The sequence below is a fragment of the Herpailurus yagouaroundi genome, unplaced genomic scaffold (genome assembly GCF_014898765.1).
Source record: "Herpailurus yagouaroundi ecotype Mexico unplaced genomic scaffold, PumYag 569, whole genome shotgun sequence".
Classification (NCBI taxonomy): domain Eukaryota; kingdom Metazoa; phylum Chordata; class Mammalia; order Carnivora; family Felidae; genus Herpailurus; species Herpailurus yagouaroundi.
Window position 1 is genome coordinate 5,010,075 of NW_024412786.1, and position 23,262 is coordinate 5,033,336.

The 23,262-nt window shown below is 54.5% G+C and overlaps 1 protein-coding gene across 1 annotated transcript in view; it reads right to left on the reverse strand.

Annotated features, from left to right (window-relative positions):
• Positions 1-12,964, reverse strand: part of CPT1A (carnitine palmitoyltransferase 1A) — a 40,899-nt gene extending 27,935 nt beyond the window's left edge. Inside the window, exons 1-7 of the mRNA XM_040465914.1 lie at positions 12,811-12,964; positions 9,774-9,913; positions 6,786-6,957; positions 4,927-5,028; positions 2,216-2,353; positions 1,684-1,761; positions 965-1,087 (exon numbers count right to left, since the gene is read on the reverse strand). Coding sequence (XP_040321848.1) covers positions 965-1,087; positions 1,684-1,761; positions 2,216-2,353; positions 4,927-5,028; positions 6,786-6,957; positions 9,774-9,913; positions 12,811-12,951 — 894 coding nt within the window. The 5' untranslated portion in view covers positions 12,952-12,964. The remainder of the gene's footprint in view (positions 1-964; positions 1,088-1,683; positions 1,762-2,215; positions 2,354-4,926; positions 5,029-6,785; positions 6,958-9,773; positions 9,914-12,810) is intronic.
• Positions 12,965-23,262: the final 10,298 nt, after the last annotated feature.

Consider the following 23,262-nt stretch of genomic DNA (forward strand, 5'->3'; position numbering starts at 1 on the left):
CCCCCCCCCCCCCCCCGGGGGAGGGGAGGGGGAGGAAGGGAAAGAGAAAGGGAAAGGGAAAGGAAGGGGAAGGGAAGGGGAAGGGCAGGGGAGGGGAGGGGAGGGGAAGAGGAGGGGAGGGGAGGGGAGGATGAAAGGACATGACACGATGGGGCGCCTGCGTGGCCCAGTTAAGTGTCCAACCCTCGCTCTCGGCTCAGGTCTTCATCTCAGGGTTTTGAGTTTAAGCCCCTGCGTTGGGCTCCCTTCCCTGCAGGGCATGAAGAAGGAAGGAACATCTCGTCCCTCTTGAATAATTTACCAGCTTAACCATTTTCCTGCACAAGCAAGCAAGGGCTTCTTCCAGGGCTGATTATGGGACTAAAGTACAACGAACGTACATCCGTTTAGGATACGCACGGAGAGTTAAATCTCAAAATAATTATACAGAGTGAAAGGAGAGAGAGAGAGAGAGAGACAGAGAGACAGAGAGAGTGTCCACTGTAGGATTCCACCTGCACAAAGCTTTGGAAAATGCAAACAATCGAGAGCAACAGGAGGCAGGCGGCGGTTACCTGGCAGGTGAAGGAGAGGCTCAGCGAGAGCACAAGGCCCCCAGGGGAACGTCTGGGGGTGACGGCTGTGTTCACGGTCTTGACCGTGGTGATGGTTTCAGGGGTACATTATATAAATTCATCAGAACCTGTCAAACCGCATGCCTCACGTATGTGCACCACGTCAACAAAGCCGCTTAAAAAGAATTTTTTAGGGGCGCCCGGGTGGCTCAGTCTGTTAAGCCTCCGACCCTCGACTTCCACTCAGGTCATGATCTCACACTTCGTGGGATCGAGCCCCGCGTCGGGCTCTGTGCTGACGGCTCAGAGCCCGGAGCCTATGTCGGATTCTCTCTGTCCCTCCCCCACACGTGCAGGCGCTCTCTCTCAAAGTAGATAAACAAACATAAAAAACGAAACTCTTAAAGAGCAGTTTGCTTGCGTACCGGCTTGATCTCCTCCCTGTCTAGTCTCCGTCGGTACAGCAGGATGGCGTGGACGGCGTTGCCGGCTCTCGCCGCCTGAATCTCCGTCGGTAAGACGTACAGCAAGTCCTGGAAAGGTGCACACGGCACAGAGAACACTCGTAGGAGGAGACAAGTTGACGTAACTACACAGGAGGGCGTTTCCGCACCGCGGAAATCCTTCCCTACCCGTGAAATCACACCTGCTCTGATAGAAAACAAACCGAAACCCCGCTTCCTACGCTTTGCCGGTTTTATTTCACGTTTCACGGGAAAACGAAAGGAAGGGAAGGACAAAGCAAGAGACAAAGAATGAGGTTGGCTAGTTATTACAGGTATTAAATGCCAGCTCTCAAAACCCCCCGTTTTCAGGGGCTTCTCACAAAAGAATGGCGTGTGCCCTCCCAGGCCATCAATGTCGCAGAAGACAGGGAAAAAAACCCCAAGAGACCCGGGAATGACACACGGGGCTCGGTCTCCTGGCGCCTTAGGGCAGCGAGGGAGAAAGCTGTGCGCCTGGCCCACCAGGTCACTAAGCGCGGCAGCTGGGCAGGGACACGGGCCCTCAGGCTGCTGTGGCACGACCCGGCGCCCGGGGTGACGACAGGGAGAGGGCAGGTCCCCGGGGCTGCGGACGGAAGCCCAGGGCCAGCGGGAGCGGGGACAGGCGCTCCCCGGCCACTCACCATGGCATAATAGTTGCTGTTCACCATCAGTGGCCCCCGGCCCCGCAGGTAGATGTATTCCTCCCACCAGTCGCTCACCTGTCGGGTGCACACAGGACAGACCACTGGTGAGCTTAGCAGGAGTGACACAGACTGGCGGGGCCCGGGGGGGGGGCGGGGGGGCAAGGACTGGTCTGGGGGACTCCTGCCACACTGCTTCGTGTTGAGGTGCGTGTGTGCGTGCACACGCATCGGTGCACACAGGAGCCCGGGTGGGTGTGCGAGTTCCACACCCTCATAGACGGGGCCTCATCAAAACACAGCGCGACCCCCCACCCCTGCCACTGCCCCCCAGCCCCCCAGCCCCGACTTGCGGCCTCATCGTCGGGTCTGTCCGGTCACAGTTAATGTCTCCTCCACATCCCATCTCGGGTCACCCGCCAGGCGGCCCCCTCTTGCGGCCACACACGGGGGAGCCCGGCTTCGTGGCACGGACCCGTGTTTGCACACGAAAAACTCGGCCCCGAGAATGACGGTGTGTGGGAGCACTTACGTAGTTTGTAGCCCACCAGGACTTTAACTTGAGATACCACTGCAGTTTTGGTCCGAGACTGACGGCAAAATCTTGCGCGAGAACCGTCATGCGTTTAAAGTCTGATTCCTTCATGAGTGGCTTCACCGATTCCAGATACTGGGGTTGGCGAAAAAGCACATAAGCCAAGTTAAAATGCACGGGCCCCTCATCCGTGCCTCACAAAAAACCGTGAACAGATTTCAAAGGTTCAAAAATCTTCCCCAAGCGGGGCGCCTGGCGGACTCAGTCAGTACAGCGCGTGGCTCTTGATCTCGGGGTCAGGAGTTCGAGCCCTGCGCTGGGTGTAGAGATTAAAAATAAAATCTTGCGGGGTGTCTGGGAGGCTCAGTCGGTTGAGCGTCCGACTTCGGCTCAGGTCACGATCTCGCGGTTCTTGGGTTTGAACCCCGCGTGGGGCTCTGTGCTGACGGCTCCGAGCCTGGAGCTTGCTTCGGATTCTGTGTCTCCCTCTCTCTCTGCTCCTCCCCCACTCATGCTCTCTCTCTCTCTCTCTCTCTCTCAAAACTAAACATTAAAAAAATTAAAAGAAAAGAAAATCTTGGGGCGCCTGGGCAGCTCAGTCGGTTAAGCGTCTGACTTTGGCTCAGGTCATAATCTCATGGTCTGTGAGTTCGAGCCCCACGTCGGGCTCTTCGCTGACAGTGTGGAGCCTGCTTGGGATTCTCTGCCTCTCCTCTCTCTGCTCCTCCCCGACTCCTAAATAAGTAAACCAACTTTAAAAGAACAAAAAAAGAATGAAAACAATTATGAAAAACAAAAACAAAAAAAGAAGGGAGCCTGGGGGGCTCAGCTGGTCGCGCATCCGACTTCACCCAAGGTCACGATCTGGCAGTTCATGGGTTCAAGCCCCGTGATGGGCTCGCTGCTGACAGCACAGAGCCTGCTTTGGGTGCTCTCTCCCCCTCTCTCCCTGCCCCTTACCCGCTCCCGCTCTCTCTCTCAAAAATAAACATCACAAACACACAAGAAAGTAAAGCCCTCGGTTTACCAGGAAACGTTTCACTGTGCCAATATTATCTGCTGTGAAAACGGCTTTGAGGCAGCAATGAAATCTCTAGAAATCTTGAATGTTTAAAGGTGGGGCCCCATTGCTGAGACCAACCGGCTGTTCCAGTTTATTCAAAGTGAGATGTGCATTCGTGGAACTGAAAACAACACTTAGAATAAGCTCGAGCCAGTCACCAGAACCACAGGTGTCGCTAGGCCCGTCCTCAGGGGAGGGCACACGAGAGCAGAGGAGGGGGGACTCGAAAAAGCCAACAGAAACTAAATGACTAAGCCTGGATTCAAAACCCAAGACATGTTTTTAAATGTTTTTATTTATTTTTGAGACAGAGAGACAGAGCATGGGCAGGGGAGGGGCAGAGAGAGAGGGAGACCCAGAATCGGAAGCAGGCTCCAGGCTCCGAGCCGTCAGCACAGAGCCCGACGCGGGGCTCGAACCCACGAACCGCGAGATCATGACCTGAGCCGAAGTCGGACGCTCCACCGACGGAGCCACCCAGGGGCCCCCAAAGCCAAGACGTTTTTAAAGTGGGGCCACAGGACAGGCAAAAACTGGTTGCGGTGGGAACGCAGGCGCCATGGAAACCAGCACGGCTGTTCCTTGACAAGTTAAACAAGAAATCCTCCCTGATCCCGTGATCCCAGTGCCAGGCTCGTGCCCGAGAGAACCGCAAGCAGGTGCCTGAACGGAAACAAAAACCATTCGTGACAACCAAAAGGTGGAAAAAACTCAAATGTCCATCGACAGATGCATGGATGAATACAGTGCGGTCCGACCACACAGGTGGATAGCATCCAGGCATCAATAGGAATGACAGACTGAGGGACACATAAATCTCAACGGTCTAAGAGCCGGGCGCACAGGACATATTGCAGGATTCCACTTACAGGAAACTTTCCAGGACAGGCAAACCTAGAGACAGCCTAGTGGGAGCCGGGGGGCGGGGGCGTAAAACGGGTTATGATGCTCACAGGCACGGGGCTTTGCGGACGCAAAGTTCTGGAACTAGACTGTGGTGGAGGCTGTGCTAAGAGAATGTACTCGATGCCACACAACTGCACACTTCCAAGTGGTTACAACGGTCATGTTTACGTTCCATATACGCTTTTATCACAACGTAAAGCGCTAAGCACTTAACAGACCGTCGGACTAGATACTTGGGACGGATCTGTACGCATGTGAATTATGGCTCAACGAAGCTATCTAAGAAAAACGTTGTGAAGCCGTTTCTCTAACAAGGGTGATACCTTTTAAAAGACACCTAATACGGGGGCAACCGGGTGGCTCAGTCGTTTGAGCATCTGACTTCGGCTCAGGTCACGATCTCAAGGTTTATGAGTTCGAGCCCCGCGTCGGGCTCTGTGCCGACAGCTCGGAGCCTGGAGCCTGCTTCACATTCTGTGTCTCCCTCTCTCCACCCCCGTCCTGCTCATGCTCTGTCTCTCTCTCCCAAAAACAAATAAACATTTAAAAAAGTAAAATTAAAAAAAAAAAAAAAAGTAAAACACATAACACATGCTGATACATCAGAAAGGAAAAGATCTCCCACAACAGCCAGACAAGTCCGTGACCCAATGATGGTAAATTAACCCGGTCACAAAGCGGAATCCCAGGACACCTGCACCTCGGAGCGGGCGTCACAGCGAGCTGAAGCCACGCTTACCCTGTTCACAGTATCCTGGACCGCAGGGACCGGCAGGCGTGGCAGAGACGTCTGGAAGCTGTACAACATGGGCTTGCGGCCCGAAAAGATCTTGACCATGCCCTTAAAAACAAAAAAGGTACGTTTTAAAACGTGAGACCGCGTTAAAGATGTGAAACCGGTTCTCAAGCGTAGACGACTTGCCAACTGGTTGCGGATGTTCTGCGGTGGCCTGTGTCCCCTCTGGTCTGTTTTCCGCCCCCGGGCACACAAACAAGCAGGGAAGCCCAAACGAAACCCAGGCTGATGAAAGCCCAAGTCTGACACATGCCGCGAGGTGCCCGGGACAGGACCCCTTCTCGGGTGCCCAGATTCTGCTGTCTGACTGCACCGCTGCATGCGGGCCCCGTGTCAGTCAGCTGGTTCTGCGAGGCCCTCGGGTTAGGGACTGGCTCAAAACTCTGGCAACGGTGACGAGGGGCTGGACCGAGAAGCCTGGGTTCGAGCCAACCCCAGGAGCAGCGGTGCGGCCCCCCCTCAGCCACCGCCAAGCCCAATGGACAGCACGCATCTATCTGCCTATCGGCCCTCGCTTTCATCTGGAATGATCTAACCTTGGTGTCGTAACTGGTCATCTCCTGTGGACCAGACCTCAAAGGCATTTCTAGGGCTCAAGGGTGGGGGGGGGGGTGGCGGCTGGGACTCAACTGGACGTGACCAGAATGCCATCGTGGGAACACCATTTAGCTTTATTCTGTGAAGTGTGGGTGCCGTCTCTGACTCTCTGGTGGGTGTTAAATTCTGCTTCTCTGGAAAACTGAAATCTCACAGCCACGTGGGCACAGGAAGTCGGTCTGGAGGAGAGCGAAGCGTGTGGGTGCGGGTGGGCCCCGGGAGGTGGAGCTCAGCCGTCACGGGTGAAGTCGGACAAACGTCCACATGCACGGCAGACGAGGGGACGCTCAGACTACGGGCCCAGGAGAGCAGGCAAAACCCCCTCGGGGAGAAGGGTGAACCGGGGAGACCTGGTCAGACCGGTCGGCTAGGGGAACCACTCAGTCAGAAGACCTTTGAAAGCTGCAGACGGATGTCACTTTACTTTGATGGATGGCGAGCCTAGCACACGCTAATATACCATGTTCAGGACTCCCGGACTCTTTACTCTTTGGCCACACGTTCAAGTCACGGGGAAGCAATGCCCCTGGCAGCAAGGAGAGGCCAACTCCCAGGTCAACCAGCTGAGCGTGGAGGGGAGAGGTCCACGGGGATCCTCCTTTGGAAGTACAAGGTACCCGCACCTGACTCCGTGCCAGGTGAGGCGAGCCAGCCACAGAAGGACCGATACCGTGGCGAACAGGGCGGCGGCTGCCCAGCCGGGGCACTGGCCCTGTCCCCGACATCGCCGCACTGTGGGCCTAAACCCTTGCTGAGAAGGTGGATCTCGTTCATGGGCTCTTTCCACGGAGGAAAACGGGGCAGGGCGTGAGGAAACTTTGCAAGGAGCTAAGTCTATGGCCCGGAGACTGATCATGGGGTTGCAGGTACACACGTCCCCACGGACACACTGCTAAACAGCTACGGCCTTTTGTACGTCAAACTGTGCCCCATAAAAGGACTTAAAAAAAAAAAGGAAAAACCAATACCAGGGGCGCCTGGGCGGCTCGGACAGTTAAGCGTCTCACAGTTCATGGGTTCGAGCCCCACATCGGACTCTGTGCTGACAGTTGGAGCCTGGAGCCTGCTTTGGATTCTGTGTCTCCCTCTCTCTCTCTGCCCCTCCCCTGTTCATGCTCTGTCGCTCTCACTCTCTCTCTCAGAAATAAAAAAAATTAAAAAATCCACACGAGTCCGGCACCGAGGGCGAAGGGAGGCTCCGTTACCATCCAGATCTTGGTGGCGCGGCTCATCTTGCCGTGCTGGGCAAACATCCAGCCGTGGTAGGACAGCAGCACCTTGAGGGAGTAGCGCATGGTGATGATGAGGGCCACCCACAGCCCCGTGCCGAACAGGAGGCCGCTGACCACGTTCTTCGTCTGGCTGGACATGTAGCCGCTAGGGAGACGAGACAAGCCGAGAATGCATTACGCACTGCCAGCCAGAGCAGCCTCCCCTCGACACCAGTGACACTCTGGACCCCGAACCAAAGGGAGGACGCTAGCCTGGGTGGCTCGGTCAGTTAAGCATCCGATCTCACGGTTCGTGATTTTGATCCCCATGTCGGGCTCTGTGCTGCCAGTGAGGTCTCTCTCTCTCTCTCTCTCTGCCCCTCCCCTGCTTGCATGCACACTTGCTCTCTCTCAAAATAAGTACACACTTTTCAAAAAAATTGCTAGAAGAGTAGATCTTAAAAGCTCTCTCCGTAAGAAAAAAAAATTTGTACCTATATGGGGAGATGAATATTAATTAGGCTGGTGGTAATCACTTAAAGGTATATGCACCTACCAAATGATGTTATACACCTGAAACTAACATGACATTATACGTCAATTGTATCTCGTATCTCGTTTTTTAAATGATTTAAGTGTGCTTCAAGTTATTAACACAACCAATATACAGAAGCTAAAGGTACTTCCAATATTGAAAAACCGCCAAGTTAACACCTTATCGTGCTTAAGTGACATTGAAACTAATTATCTTCAAGGTAAAATACTTTTGCTCCAAAATTTGTGTCCTTCTATAAGCCGTCAAATCCTGTGTTTAAGCTTGGGGTGCTCAGGTGGCTCAGGAGGTTGTGTCTGACTCTTGGTTTCAGTTCAGGTCATGATCCTACCATTCGTGAGATCGAGCCCCATGTGGGGTTCTGCACTGATAGCATGGTCCCTGCTTGGGATTCTCTCCGTCTCCCTCTCCCTCTCTCACCCCCTCTGCCCCACCCCCACTCGGGTGCTCTGTCTGTCTGTCTCTCAAAATAAATAAATAAACTTAAAAAAAAAAAATCTTGTGTCCAAGTTTAACTATAGCCTCTGCTTTATCTCTACACTTTCTTTTCGGATAGTGTAATCTATAAGCCAGCTTAGATCTAGGCATTTAAGAACCTATCTCTCAGATCATCTACGCTTTGGATTCCGAAGTCCTACATCACTGAAGGAAAAGACACATACCTGTTAGGTCCACAAAAATTGGAGAGTATCATAACGTTAACAAAGGGATGACACATTCAGGATTTTTAATATAATATACATATGGATACTTGGACGACAAGCATTAGCCAAAAAAAAAGCCTCCTTTTATTTTTTTTATTTATTTTTGAGAGAAAGCCCACAAGGGAAAGGGGCATAGAGAGAGGGAGACAGAGGATCCGAAGCGGGCTCTGCACTGTCAGCACAGAGCCCAACGTGGGGCTCAAACTCATGAACCTTGAGATCATGACCTGAGCCGAAGTCAGAGACTTAACTGACTGAGCCACCCAGGTGCCCCCCGAAAAAGCTTTCTTTTAAAGAACACATTCTTTCCGAGGCTGCAGGGGCCAGACAAACACAGAGCACACCCCACACAGCCAGTACGTCTATGCTTATGAAAACAGTCACCCGGGACCGTCGGAGATGCTCTCTAGGAAGATGGTTCCAGAATGACCCTCGAGCCTGGAAGACGCTGGCTCTTAATCTGTTCTTTCTAAATCTGGGCCAGGGACGGCCCAGTTCACTGCAATTGGTTTAGAGGGAGCAAAGAAACAAATCGTATAAAGGCCCAGATTATAAAGGGCTGTAAATAGCCAAGACTTCTAAATATAATCCAGTGTTAAGAGTCCACACTGGAGAGTAAATTAAAAATCTGTGTTAAACCCACAGCAGTCTGAAACATACGGAGAAACAGTATGACCCAGGGTGGAGGCCAGCCGTCTGCAGAGGTCGGCCTGTGACTCCCCAGGATCGCCAGGACAGGAGGAGCAAGGTCTGCCCAGGGCATCAGGAATGTTGGGGTCCCCGCCTTGGCCTCCCGGGCCCCCAAGGCAGCGCAGGGGATCTGGCAGGCGTTCAGCCCAGGCACGCTTCCCCTGAAATGATGGTATTTTTATTCTAGGCCCTGCAGACGCTTGTAAAGGCCCCAGCCGGCATTCCTGAGGCCGCGTGGAGGCCGGGAGCGACTCAGCTGGCCTCTGGGCTTTCAACAAGAAGGGATCAAGGGCAAAGGGCACCTGCTCAAGGCGACCCAAGGCCAAGCTTTTAAATTTTTTTCTTTTAATGTTTATTTATTTTTGAGAGAGAGAGTGTGGGCGGGGGAGGAGCAGAGAGAGAGGGAGACACAGAATTGAAAGCAGGCTCCGGGCTGCTTTCTCAAAAGGCCCAGAGTTCATCTGCTCGGCTGAGGCCAGCCCCCGACACGACAGGGACGGCCCGGGAAACATGAGGACACGCCTGGGCTGCCCTCTCGTCCGTCACCGGGGTTCCCACCGTCCACATGTGCCCTCTGGCCCGAAAAACAAAGCCCAGCTATGGGACGAGGCCTCTGGGGACCGTTATCGCTCTAGTAAGAGACTTAAAAGGTTTGTCAGTGCAAACAAGCAACAGAGAAATAGGATTGGAGGTCTGGCACGGAACAGCCACGGCAGCTGGAAGGTACTAGGATGCTTTCCAACCAGAAAATAGGGGCGCCTGGGTGGCTCAGTCGGTTGAGCTTCTGACTTGAGCTCAGGGGATGATCTTGTGATTCGTGGGTTCAAGCCCTGCGTCGGGCTCTGTGCTGACAGCTCGAGCCTGGAGCCTGCTTTGGGTTCCGGGCCTCCCTCTCTCTCTGCCCCTCCCCCCCCCTCAAATAAATACACGTTAAAAAATTTTTTTTAATAATAAAAGAATACATACCAGCGACAAAAATCACTAACGAGAATCGCTAACTTCCTAGAGGGTTTGCGATCTGGAAAGAGTACTTACCTAGTATCAAGGGTCCGATTGATTTTCGCGATTATTCCCAGCGAGGGGTCGATCTTCGCGTACATGGTTGACATCACACCCACCACCACGATGAGCCAACTGGAGGGGCTGGCCGGGTACACGCCGGTGATGATGCCATTCTGGAAACAGAGCATGCACCGTGAGCACGTCCCGCCCACAAAATCCACGGCCCCTGGTAGTGAGGGTAGTGGGATGATGGACAGTGGGAAGGAGGCGTTTGCAGCACATCGTGGCTAAGGGACCACACTGTCACTACTGGAAATCTTCCCCAGGGCCTCCAGCCCCTTCGCTTCCTCTGCTTCTGAGCCAATCCCCTCCTGGAGCAGATTCCCTGAGAGTGACCCCAGGACATGAGAATCGCCTGAGCCACCAGCTTAACACTGATTCCCCCCATCTCCATCCAGACTGACTCATGACACCGAGTTAAGGACGTCACTGGGGCGCCTGGGTGGCTCCGTCGGTGGAGCGTCTGACTTCGGCTCAGGTCATGATCTCGCGGCTTGTGGGTTCGAGCCCCGCGTCGGGCTCTGCGCTGACAGCTCGGAGCCTGGAGCCCGCTTCGGATTCTGGGTCTCCCTCTCTCTGCCCCTCCCCCGCTCACGCTTTGTCTCACTCTGTTTCTCAAAAATAAATAAATGTAAAAGAAAAAAAAAAAAATTCAAGGATGTCACTGAGCCAACCATGAAGTCCTGTCCCCAACCTGCTACACCTGGGATGCCCCAAGACCCCAGCTCCCAAACCACCCCTCCTGCTGCTCCTGAATCAAAAGACCACTCGACCCCCAAGTATTTCCAAGACACTTCACTCCATGTTGAGAATTTGTTGAACCATCCTTCAGCCAACACCCCCACCACTAAAAGTAGCAAAAAACCACAAAAAGGAGCAGGTGTGAGGGCCCAGCAGATATGAAACAAAATTTTGGAAACCAGGTGAGCAGTGTAGCTCCTTCTTCTCTTCATTACGTGTTTCAAAACTTCTAACTCAAAGAAATTCTTTTTTTTTTTTTTAACGTTTATTTATTATTTTTGAGACAGAGAGAGACAGAGCATGAACGGGGGAGGGGCACAGAGAGAGGGAGACACAGAATCGGAAACAGGCTCCAGGCTCTGAGCCATCAGCCCAGAGCCTGATGCGGGGCTCAAACTCACGGACCGCGAGATCGTGACCTGGCTGAAGTCGGACGCTTAACCGACTGCGCCACCCAGGCGCCCCAAGAAATTCTTAATAAAGCCATCTTAATAAGAGATTGCTTTGACCAAGACAATGGGTTTAAAAGCTCTCAAAGCCTACCTGAATTTTTAGAAGACAGCTGCATCCCTACATGCTATTCCCACCCAATCCCCCGCTATTGAGAGGCGTAAAGGAAAGAGATTTTAAACAAAGTGGGGGTCCTTTTTGGTGTTCTCTGAAGCAAATGTTTTTAAGACAAATAAATACAGATATTACGTTATATTAAAATGGGAGGCAGGGGGCGCCTGGGTGGCTCAGTTGTTGAGCGTCCAACTTCCGCTCAGGTCATGAGTTCAAGTCCTGCCCATCAGGCTCTGTGCTGACAGCTCACAGCCTGGAGCCTGCTTCAGATTCTGGGTCTCCCTCTCTCTGCCCCTCCCCTGCTCATGCTCTGTCTCTATCAAAACATGAATAAACAGTAAAAAAAAAATTTTTAATAAATAAATAAAACAGAGGCAGGAAGGGTCTAGACAGAGGTCTCCCGCTCACCCGCCATCCCCCTGCCTCCCCTCTTGCTCCGAGCCCTGTGCTCCTCTGCAAACCCCTCGGTTAGGCACAGCTGTGCACTGTTCAGCTGTCCTACAAGGTCTTTAAGACCAGAGAACATTTGCACTGGGTTGCAGCGACTGATGGCCACAGCTCTGCACCCAACTTTCTCTTTTCTTGGAGTTGAAGGCAAAAAGGGGCTGCTCTGGACAAGGTCGGGTGGCAAAACGCGCTTCTCCCTGTAGGTGGCGCCCTCCCCCGCCACAGGTGCCTCTGGGACTGGCTTGTGACCTGGAGCCCTCTGGCTGTGCCCCAGGCACCTGTCCAGCAAGGCCGGTTCCCAGGGACCTGTCCACCTTCTCTGAGGTCACTGCTCTCACCTACTTTGGCTCCTGGCACCTTCTCAACAGCCCTTCTCTGAGCCACACCCTCTGAAAAGGAAACTGGAAAGTGAACACAGTTATCCGGTTCCCTCACTGCCGGTGGGGGCGGGGAGGAACCGGACAATTCTCTCGTCTGAATTTTTTCCACATGTGTATTTTATTCCTTCCATGATTTTGGAAATAAATTGAATTTACAAACAAAGGGGAAACAAGACTCGTGGTTAATTAAAAACGGTGAATACATGTCCACTCTTTCAGGTAAACAGGATTGAGAGCATTTGAAGCTAGCTATATTTGAATTTACGTGCACCTATTTCAATGTTTGGCTAATTTCTTTTTATGTTTATTTATTTTTGAGACAGAGAAACAGCATGGGGGGAGGGCAGAGAGAGAGAGAGAGAGAGAGAGAGAGAGAGAATCCAAAGCAGGCTCCAGGCTCTGAGCTGTCAGCACAGAGCCCGACGCGGGGCTTGAACCCAAAACCGTGAGAGCATGACCTGAGCTGAAGCCAGACACTTCACCGACTGAGCCACCCAGGCGCCCCAACGTTTGGCTAATTTTATCAGCAAGGTAACCGTTAGGTAAATTCACTGCAATCCACACAGCTGGGAAACAATCCTTTTTCTACAAGGCGTAAGGAGTTCTGGGCTCCAACCAGGAGACACGGATGCTGGTCTTTTCCTCTGCTTCTCCGAGCAGGCTCTCTGAACCCCAACTCACCTGCCTAGGGGCGCCGGTTCCCCTGCCTGCCTTCCAGAACTTCAGGAAGCCAGTGAGTGTGTTTCACAAGGACAGAGGAAGTATCAATTACGCGGCAATCACGGCTCTGAAATGCTTTCTCCCCTCACCAGCACCTGGAGGCGTTTTCTCAGATGCTAACGTGAGCGCCTTACAGATCTCAACAGGTATCTGCTAACCTTGAATCTGATGAACTTCTTTTTCCAGGAATGAAGTCCAGACAGGTAGATCTGCTTCAGGGCTTCGTGGCTCAGCCGCAGGTCGATCCCATCTGGGGTGACCGTGAACTGGAAGGCCACGGCTTGGTGGGCTTCCGCCATCTTCAGTAACGCCCTAGGAGGAGGAGGAGAGAGAGAGCGTAACGCACCAGCCTTTCACCGGATGTTAGAAAACCCCTTCCACAGCCCTGGGATTCGTTCTGAATTTGCAGGTTTCCTAGCCATTTGACAAACTTAACGGTCCCTTAAGAGATCCGATCCTGGGATTCCATGCCGACCCCTCCCCTGCCTGTCGGGCACTACACAGCCCACTGCACCCTCTGCTCGGAGGCCTGGGGCGGGGATCAGCAGAGTCCAGGAGGGGAGCCCCCTCCCACCCAGAAACCCCCACCCCCTGGCCCCCGCCCCCGGGCCATCCCACGGCACCAACCCTCCAGGCCAGCAGCCCAGGCCACACCCAGCTGACTCAGGAAGCTGGTGGCTGTTCGGCAACCTGCAAATGCCGCCTGGAGGCTGGCACAGAAGAAACCCAGAGGGTCCACAGGAGTCCGTGATGGCCCTGAACCCCTCATCTTCAGGCCAGGGCACCGGGACTCGGGTGTGCCTGTGGCTGCTGACTTGAGAGACCATCCCGGTCGCCACAAAGACGCCACGAAATCCAGGCGCACGGAGTCCTCGGGAGTGGGTGCTTATGCGTGTCGGAGCCAGGCCCCCCCCTCCTCCTCCTCCTCCTCCTCCTCCTCGGAGGCTGTGACTGAAACCAACCTGGGTCAGCACCCCGAAGGCTGGAACACTGACGAGCGCCCACAAATGAACGCACCTTTCCCGTCAATGGCTCCGGGCCGGGTCTCTGGCTCGCTTCCTCCTGGCCCGTCTTCTTCCCTGGCCACTCCTGATGCCCTCCCGGCCTCCCTCCCACACAGCCGGCCCCTCGGCCACCTTCTCTTCCGACACTCTGCCCGAGCGCCCCGCGAGGAAAGGGCAGCTAACAGAGGGGCAAAGTCACCGAGGACCGGGGCAAAAACCCGACACTGAGCTTTCTCGCCGTCAACGACTCCTCCCGCTTTTACCTGTTTGAGCCTACAGAGGGCGGGCGTAGGACCTACGGAAATCAACAGGTACCGCGCTTTCAGATGCCCAGTTACAAAAGCCCAAACTAGCTTAGTCTTCAGCTAATTGGAACAAAGAGCCCCAGGAGAGGCCCCCAAAAGGCACGCAGCTTTCATTCGTGCGCTCCTTTGGCAAGAGTTTGTTGACTGCCTCCGGTGTGCCAGCCACAGGGAGGATGGAGACCTCGGCAGAAGGTCCCTGCCCCAACTCGGACAGAGAGGCCAAAAGAGGGGACCTCCCGGGTGACACAGGAAGCCCAGAGGGCAAGCCTCTCAAGCCTAAAGGAAAACAAGCCTCTAGGTAGAGGTCAAGGGCAGGTCAAGGGCAGGGTGGCTGAGGTCAAGGGCAGGCAGCTAACTTTGGAGAGGAATGCCCAGAGGCAGCCATGGGAGGCAGAGGGGTTTTATGCTAAGAACTGAAGGAAAAACATTCCAAGGGCTTTAAGTCACTGTTTCTGTTCTCTAGAAGTCCGCTCTGGCTGACGAAAGGACTGTGGGTGGGGCCGGGAAGCATGACCAGTAAGAGGGGGAAGCAGTCTTCCAGGAGACAGGGGCGCCAGTGGGGGACCGGAGGAGGACCCACTCCAGAAAGCCTTCAGAGGCCCCCGGGGGATTCTGGCCCATCCGCTCACGGGAGCCACTCGCGGACACAGGAGAGTGTCCGCGTGGGCAGGACAGGTTGGGAGTGGGAGGGGCGTCCAGGTGGGGATGCCGGGGGGCAGAGGGACAGGCTGGGACGGGCACACCTGGGAAGTGTCGCCACGCAGCACCTGAGGCTCTGACCTGGTCTGCCAAGCGTTCAAGGTTATCGACGTGTTATTTCATGGGCACGGAGCCAGCCTCCCTCGCGTGGCCGGCTGTGCAGGCCCAGACCCCAAGTCTGAGAGCCGCGAGCTCTCCAGGCAAATGCCCTGCTGCAGGTAATTCGGGATGTTGACGGGGGCATCCAAACCGCTCTGAATCCTCTCCCTCCAAAAGCTATCCAAAGGTCTCTAGGATTCTCCAGGGGCCTCACGGTTAACCCTTAGCCCCTCCCCACGAAGATTTCAGGCTACACGCGTGGCGGGCGGCAGGCGTTACGGAGAGAATTCTGCAGAACGTGAAGTGTGGCAAGCCAGGTTAACGGACTGGCTACCCTCTCGATGGTTTATAAGATCTTTCAAGGGCTTCACCCCGACCTGAGGGATTATTAATGCAGATGAAACATAAACATCGTGTCTGTAGACCATTCTATCCAAAGGTATGGGTCCCGGTGTTTGCTCAGGAATCTAACCTCCGCCAGGGAGAGGCAGGCGAGATAGGGAGTCTCTGCGGGCCTTTCCAGGAGTCAACGGCCTGGCCAGAACACTGAATTTAAGTCAGGATTCGTTTGTTTTGATTGCTTTGAACTGAAAGCCAGATGTAAGAGTCCTAAATGCACCACAGAACGGACAATTTGGCTCTCTAGTTTTGCAGTCGCCCGGACACCGCCCTGAGCAGAAGTCCCTCTTCGAGCCCTAGCGGTCATTAGTGGACCAAGTGAACCGGACGCCAAAGGTTTGAAAACTGAAAACTCCCTGTGCACATCTAGTAAGCGAACATTCCACCAATCCCGGCATCACAGCCTCATGTTTAAAAACACTTATGAGGGGCGCCTGGGTGGCTCAGTGGGTTAAGCATCTGACTGCGGCTCAGGTCACGATCTCACACCCCGTGAGTTTGAGCCCCGCGTGGGGCTCTGTGCTGACAGCTCAGAGCCTGGAGCCTGCTTCCGATTCTGTGTCTCCCACTCTCTCTGCCCCTCCCCTGCTCATGCTCTGTTTCTCTCTGTCTCAAAAATAAATTAAAAAAAAAAAATTAAAAAATAAATAAATAAATAAAAATAAAAACAAAAACACTTATGAGAGGCGCCTGGGTGGCTCGGTGGGTTAAGCGTCCGACTTCAGCTCAGGTCGTGATCTCACAGTTGGTGAGTTCAAGCCCCGCGTCGGGCTCTGGGCTGTCAGAGCAGAGTCCACGTCGGATCCTCTGTCCCCCTTTCTCTCGGCCTCTCCCTCTCTCTCACCTAGGGTTGGGGGCAGAAGGAGGACTGAGTGGGGTCGATAGCTGAAGGGAGGACGGCTTCTTTCTCGGGCGATGAACACGTTCCAATGTTAACTGTGCTAATGGCTGCACATATCCGTAAAGAGACTCATAATCGCTGGAGTGTTCTCTTTGGACGGGCGTGTGGACTGTGGGGTAAGTTAAACCACAATAAAGCTGTTATTTAAAAAAAAAAAAAAAAAGAAAAAAAAACCACTGCCTCATGAAACTGAAGTGTTATCTATTCAACATTTATGCCCCTAAGTCTCTCCTCAAATACAGAACTCCAGCGTCCCACTCGCTGAGAACTCACTCCTTCGAACAACTGTCAGCTCGCGGCATCTGGAAACAGCCGTTAAATATTTTTAGGCATCATAGGATATTGCTGAAAACACCTGTCCGCTGCAGCTCAGTGCAATCTCACACTCGGAGACCAACTTTCAAAGCTCCCTAGACCCTTCGAGTGGCCGTCAGCGCCCGCCTTCTGGGCACATCTCGCCCGCCGGCCACGTGAGCCAGAAGCCAGGACCCAAAGAGCCACGGCCAGGCCCCCCCACCCATGCACAGCGTCAAAGTCAAATCAGGAGGGGCCCGTTCACAGGGTTTCTGCCCGCCCACAAGCCGTCCCTTGCATTCCAGTGTCCGTAACCGGGGAATAAGCTAGACCCACCCAACGACACCTCGAATGACAACAACAACAACAAAGGACGAGCAAGGCTACCTGTCGGATCACTGCACCTCCTGACCTACCGCACCCTGGCACGACCTGCACGACGCGGGGCACGCCCTCACCTCTCACCCAGGTGGGTGTGGGCAAAGCCTGCCTGCCTGCCCTGCCTCCCTCACCTCCGAGTCTCCCCCAGAGAAGGATCAGAGTAACTGAGGAGGACGCAGCTCCCAGCACTTCCCAAAGGCTGACCGCACCGGAGGCTGGGGGAGAAGAGAGACCCCCCCCCATCCCAGACGGAAGGAGGCGAGCCATTCATCAATTCAGGGACAATCAGGTTTTAGGAGGACCCCGCAGGAGGCCCGGCGAACTTGACTGTACTACACAGCAAGGTCGTTTTCTGCCCCGACCGTTTTAAATCGGGAGATGCTGCAAACACGGACAAGTACAGAACAATACCTATGAGCCCCCTTCCTGGAATATTAGCTTTCTGCCGTATCAACTTGACCCTGCCCGGCCTCCCACTCTCCGCTCCTGGGTCAGCCTCCCTGGAGTCCCCTCCTGGTGACTCCTGTCATTCTCTCAGCACGGCTGGGAACCCCAACACCCTGTAAGAGGAAGGGCCCTGGGCCAGCTGGCAGGCCGGGCCTGCGTCGGGAGCCAGGCCACTTAACTGGACAGCTTTCCTCTGTAACCCTTCAACCTTCCAGGATAGCGGCGGTGAAGGGCCTCAGCAAGAAGGGGGCCCCCGAGGGCCTTGTGAGCAGGCAGCACCCCCCCCCGCCGCCGCCTCCTGGTGCTGTTGGGGGTTGGGGAGGGGGGCTCTGCTATGCCCCAGCTGAGAGACACAACTAAACAGTCTGAGCGCTGGCCTCACTCACCATCCTCTTCCTCCCGGATAAGGTGACCGGGCATGTAGACTCTTATCTGCTCCCGCCCCTCACCCCTGGCAGGATTCTGAGCTGGGGGGGTCCCTGGTTCCTCTTCCAGCCCCTCTGCACCCCAGGAGTTAGCGCCGCACAGGGCCCTGCCTGGGGCTTTGACTGCTACCTCACCACTGTTTCCCCTCCTAGAAGCCCACCACTGCCTACCAGGCTCCGTGCCTCACCCCTGTGACGCGCACAAGCACCAGACCCTGCTAATTTGCAAAGACATGCCGTCCTCCCACCACTACCCCATACCATCCCCGCCTGAGCACCTCTCTACCTGGGTGGAGAGAGGTGACCTCCCCGGGGACAGAGCTTACGGGCTAACGCGGCATGACCCCTGGGATCCACCTGCTCGGCAGGACGGCACCTGCTCCCCGAGTTCTCAGCCAGCTAGAGAAGAGAATACGTGTACTGGCAGGAAAAGCAGGAAAGACGGGGGGGGGGGGGGGGGGGGGGGGGGCCAGGGAGATAGGCTGCAAAGAAAACGCAGACGGATGAAAAGAGAGCTTAACTCCCCTTTCTGTCAGTCATTTGTTCTCTCAAACCATCACTGAGCAACTACCAGAGGCCTTAGGACAAGAAACCTGGGGGCGCCTGGGTGGCCCAGTCGGTTAAGCGTCCGACTTCAGCTCAGGCCATGATCTCGTGGTTTGTGGGTTCAAGCCCTGCGTGGGGGCTCTGTGCTGACAGCTCAGAGCCTGGAGTCTGCTTCGGATTCTGTGTCTCCCTCTCTCTCTTACCCTCCCCTGTTCATGCTCTGTCTCTCTCTGTCTCAAAAAAAAAAAAAAAAAAAAAGTTAATTAAAAAAATAGTAAATAAAAAAAATAAACAAACAGAACAAGAAATCTGAACAGGAAAGGGGTACCTGGGTGGCTTCGTGGGTAAAGCCTCCAACTCTTGATTTAGACTCAAGTCACGACCTCAAAATTTAGGAGTTCAAGCCCCACATCGGGCTCTTCGAGGACAGTGCAGAGCCTGCCTGGGATGATTTTCTCTCTCTTTGCCCCCTCCCCATTCTCTCTGTCTCAAAATAAGTAAGTAAACTTCAAAAAAAAGGTCTAAACAGGAGGGAACAGGGTGACAGGGGAATCACGTTCTGGGAACACAGACTGGCCGCCCCTGCCCCAGATGGTGCGACCGAGTAACGGGGAGGCCCCTCGGGGAGCATTCTCGATGCCAGGCCACCTCTCGCTGTGCACCTGCCAGACCAGCTCAGCAGTAAACGGGAAGTCAACAGCTTCAGGCAGCGAAATTTATCCAACGTGCTGAAGACACGTGTCTCCGTGGTCTGGGGTGCTGTGGGGCGCCACGGACCCGTTTATTTTCCCTGGCACCGCAGAAATCCTCCCTGGCTGCACCAGGCGCGGAGAGCGCCCGCCCGGGCCCCATCCGATGGTGAGCTTTGCACAAACCTCCTCGCCTGGGACACACCTGGGCGCCGCGCCCCCAGGCTGAGCGTGGGAACCACGTAGCGGTGCTACTTTAGAAATCATGAAGGCCACCAGAGGAGAGAGGTGCTTCCAAGGACGGTGCCAGAGACTTAAGCACCTTACGCTAATCCGCTCTCGGAAAAACACCAAGGTCCAGAGTAAGGCGCTCTGGTTGAGAGCGACGACCTATTTATCCCAATTTTTATAAATTCCCATCACGGGCCTATTAGGTGGCTGCTCCTACAGCGTCCCAAGCTCACTCCCCCAGGCCCCTCCGCTTGGGCCAGCACCCCGGCCACCCCGACCATGACGGGGGTGGGGGCGGGCCCTGCTAACCCCAACTCACAGCTGGGATGCCTTCTGCTCTGCTCCCATCTTCCGGCTCCGCACACCCAGCTTAAAGCTCCCCTCCCGCAAGGCTGCCTTTGAGTCCACGTTCCCAGAGAACAACGTCCCACCGGTTCCATTTGGTGATTCTACCCGCACTGACTGGCTGATGACTCTCACTCGTGCGTCTTTCGTTTAATCTCCCAACGGAAGCGGTGAACGTCTCCGGGACACGAGCCCTTGTTCAACTGCGAGTCCAGCGAGGATCAAAGACAGTTCTCCCAACGCCAAGTGAAGAAGTTGGAGCGGGGCGGGGAGGGATGATGTCGCAACAGCTCGTTGAATGTCGGTCAGATTACTTTAATTTCGCCAACTTTGCCCAATGCCACTCACCGATCCCTGGCCAATAAACTGGTCTGTACTCCCGTGGCTCACATGTCCCTGCCTTTGTCTTCCTTCTCCTCAATCAATTCCTTTTCTCCATAACCGCAGAGGTGAGCGGCCCGCCAATCGTAACACTAGCCATTCCGAAGCCGGGTCCCCTTCCCCTCCAGAAGGCCGGCCACGGTGCCACCCCCAGCCCCAGAGGTCCTGGGACGGGCAGCCGCTGAGGAAAGGAGGTGAAAGGTCAGCCCAATGCCAAGTGCTTAGTTGGATTCCAAAACAGGGGTGGGGGGTGGGGGGGAAATTCAGACATGGAAATCACCTCCGTAATAAACAAACCATCGGACCTGCCATGTGACATGGGACTTCCAACCAAAATATATAATTCTGTGCTGTCAGAGCTCTTCCAACAGAGCCTTGAACCCAGATAGGGAGGTAGGAAGGAAGGCAGGAAGCTAGGTAGGTAGGTAGCTAACTAGCTAAGACAGACAGGAGATGCAGACTCATGTTTGTGCTTTTAGCAACGAAAATACAAAATACTCCTTCTACCAACCTGTTTGGCTTATGCTGGACAATGTGATGCACGTTTCACCCAAACTGCCCATTTAATTCCCGCCAGAGCCGGGGCGTCTGGGTGGCTCAGTCGGTTAAGCCTCCGACTTCGGCTCAGGTCACGATCTCGCAGTCCGTGGGTTCGAGCCCCACGTCGGGCTCTGTGCTGACAGCTCAGAGCCTGGAGCCTGTTTCCGATTCTGTGTCTCCCTCTCTCTCTGCCCCTCCCCCGTTCATGCTCTGTCTCTCTCTGTCCCAAAAATAAATAAAAAACGTTGAAAAAAAAATTAAAAAAAAAAAATCATTCTCAGGCACCCGTCTCCCCGCTACAGTTGCACAATCTACTCGCACGCGGGAGCGGGCCCGGTCTTCTGCGGCCCAGCACAGCATCAACGGCGGGCAGTGACTCTGGGGGCACAGCCCGTTTCCCTCATCAGGGAGGAAGCTGGGGCCAGAGGACACTCGGGCCACCACCCCTGGAAAAACTCTCGAGGGGAGACACCGCGGGCACCATCTACAGCATCGTCTTCGACGGAGGCCAGAGCGGCGCCGCGTATCCCTCTGGGGCCCAGCGACCAGTGTCCGGGACGGTTCTGCTTGGCCACACAAAGCTGGTTCTGCCTCCAGGATGGACACAACACGGGAGGCCATGTTCCTGCCAAGCAGGACTACAGAGATGGCACCCGGGCCGGCCTCAGTGCTGCTACCCACGGCACTTCAAGGAAGGTACCAGAATGTTCCGGAAGGGTATCAGCCAGGGGAAATCCAGACCTGCATGTGTGGCAAGGTTCATACCTTTCTTCTCTTTTCTTTTTTCTTTTCTTTTCTTTTCTAAGTAATCTCTACACCTAACATGGGGCTCGAACTTACACCCCCGAGATCAAGCGTTGTGTGTTGCGCTGACTGAGCCCGCCAGGCGCCCCAAAAAGGTCCGTGACGTTGCTCAGATTCCTTCTTGCTCTGTCAGTATTCCGTATTCCCGCTACTACACTCACGATTAGGGCGAGGAGTTAGGCGCAGGCAAAAATTAGCAGTAACAGTACAGAAAAGAGAGCACCCGTCCACCCGTGTGTGGGCACATAGCTTTCTGCCCGTCGTGTGCCGTGTCATACTCACTCGCAGACATGACTCTCCGTGATTGTGCTCTTGTGTTTTCTTGATAAGTGCATATGCAGATAAACACAGATTATTTCCCTACCCCGATGGAGGCACCTTAGAAGCAAGAACGTGAGGCGCAAAACTCACTTTGTGTTTCTGGGAGGGCTTCGTGTGCAAGAAACGGGCAGGAACAGTCACTAAGGAGGTGGGGGTCTCTTGAATCCACCACTGGGCATTTAATATTTTCATTAATTAACTGGCCATACAGTTAACTTATTGCCGTCAAGTATATCGTAATACGCCATTCACGTTCCTGGAGTAAATACGCCAAGACGAGGCGGGTTATAGAGGGAATTCTGAATCGTTACACCTTTAAGTCTCTGTGAAAACAACAGCTTCTGCCTGGTGACCTAGGGAGGTGCCGTAAAAAATACCCCAAATGTGGGGCGCCTGGGTGGCTCGGTCGGTTGAGCATCCGACTTCGGCTCAGGTCCTGATCTCACGGTCCGTGAGTTCGAGCCCCGCGTCGGGCTCTGCGCCGACAGCTCAGAGCCTGGAGCCTGTTTCCGAGTCTGTGTCTCCCTCTCTCTCTCTCTGCCCCTCCCCCGTTCGTGCTCTGTCTCTCTCTGTCCCAAAAATAAATAAACGTTGAAAAAAAAAAATGTTTTTAAATAGCAAAATAAACCAAATGCAAAAAGCGAAAAACAAAAAATAAACCAAATGCAAATTTACACCTAGTGTGGCCCCACTCCGGGAAGTAATGGCCAATCAGACGAACGCAGAGAAACGTGACCTGCGCAAAAGAATTGGGGAAAGGTCACTGGGGGTCACATTTTTGTAAAGAAAATACAGAATGTCTTGGCAGTTATCTGTGCCGCCGTTCAGGTATTTTCTCCGGACGCACGCCCACGAGGACCTGCCCCCCAGCCACACCGTCAGCAATGCCGCTGCCAAAGAAGCTTGCGTCCCCCCAAAAGAGACCCCCGGACCTCTGCTCATCCCACGCTGTTCCCACAAGTGTTCCCAAAACCACCGGCGGGGGGCCTTCACCCACAGCATGCTCTTCACCCAGAAGTGTAACTGAACTTGGGAAATCACAAGTTCCAATTCAGGGACCGGGGAGCACCGTCATACCTGTAATCCCTGCCTGCGGCCACGGGATTATTTGCCAGAACCCGTGCCCACTTTACACCCTCAAGACCAGGGTCACACCCGGGGACCCTCCCTGGTGACAATGAACAACAGGTGTCGGGGGCACCACTTTACAGATGCGGAAATGGACACCCGGAAACACGCCCAGTGGGCACGGACGTGGGCCCTCTGCCTGCACTGCGGTCCGAGAAGCAGCAGCGTGCTGCAGGGAGAGAGCACAAGCTTCGGAGAACACGGATCTGGATCCAAATTCCAGCTCTGACACTTACCGGGCCGTGTGTGCAGGTGTGGAAGAGAGAAAAGGCTCGAGCGGATGTCACAGCCTCATCACAAGACCCTTCGCCTGGCCTATAAAGTATGAGAATATCCAGCCGTCACATCAAGTGATGGGCCCAACACATCAGGCCTTCAATGCAGGAACACACTGGAGTGTGCCGGACTCCCAACTGGAGCCCCAGGCTCCAGGAACATGGGCTTCCGTGTGGATTTGCCGCCTCGCCTCCTTCTTGCCGGTAGACCCCCTCCCCTCACTCTATCCGCTCCCCCCACCCCGTGCTGGCATCGGATACCCCCCCCCAATCATCTGACTTTGACATTTAGCTTGCCACAGCACTGCTGGGCTCATTTCTAGTGTCCCTTGTTGTACCTGCCGCTGTACAACAGGGGGGGCTTGAGAAAGTAGAAAGAAACCTAAACTCTTCACC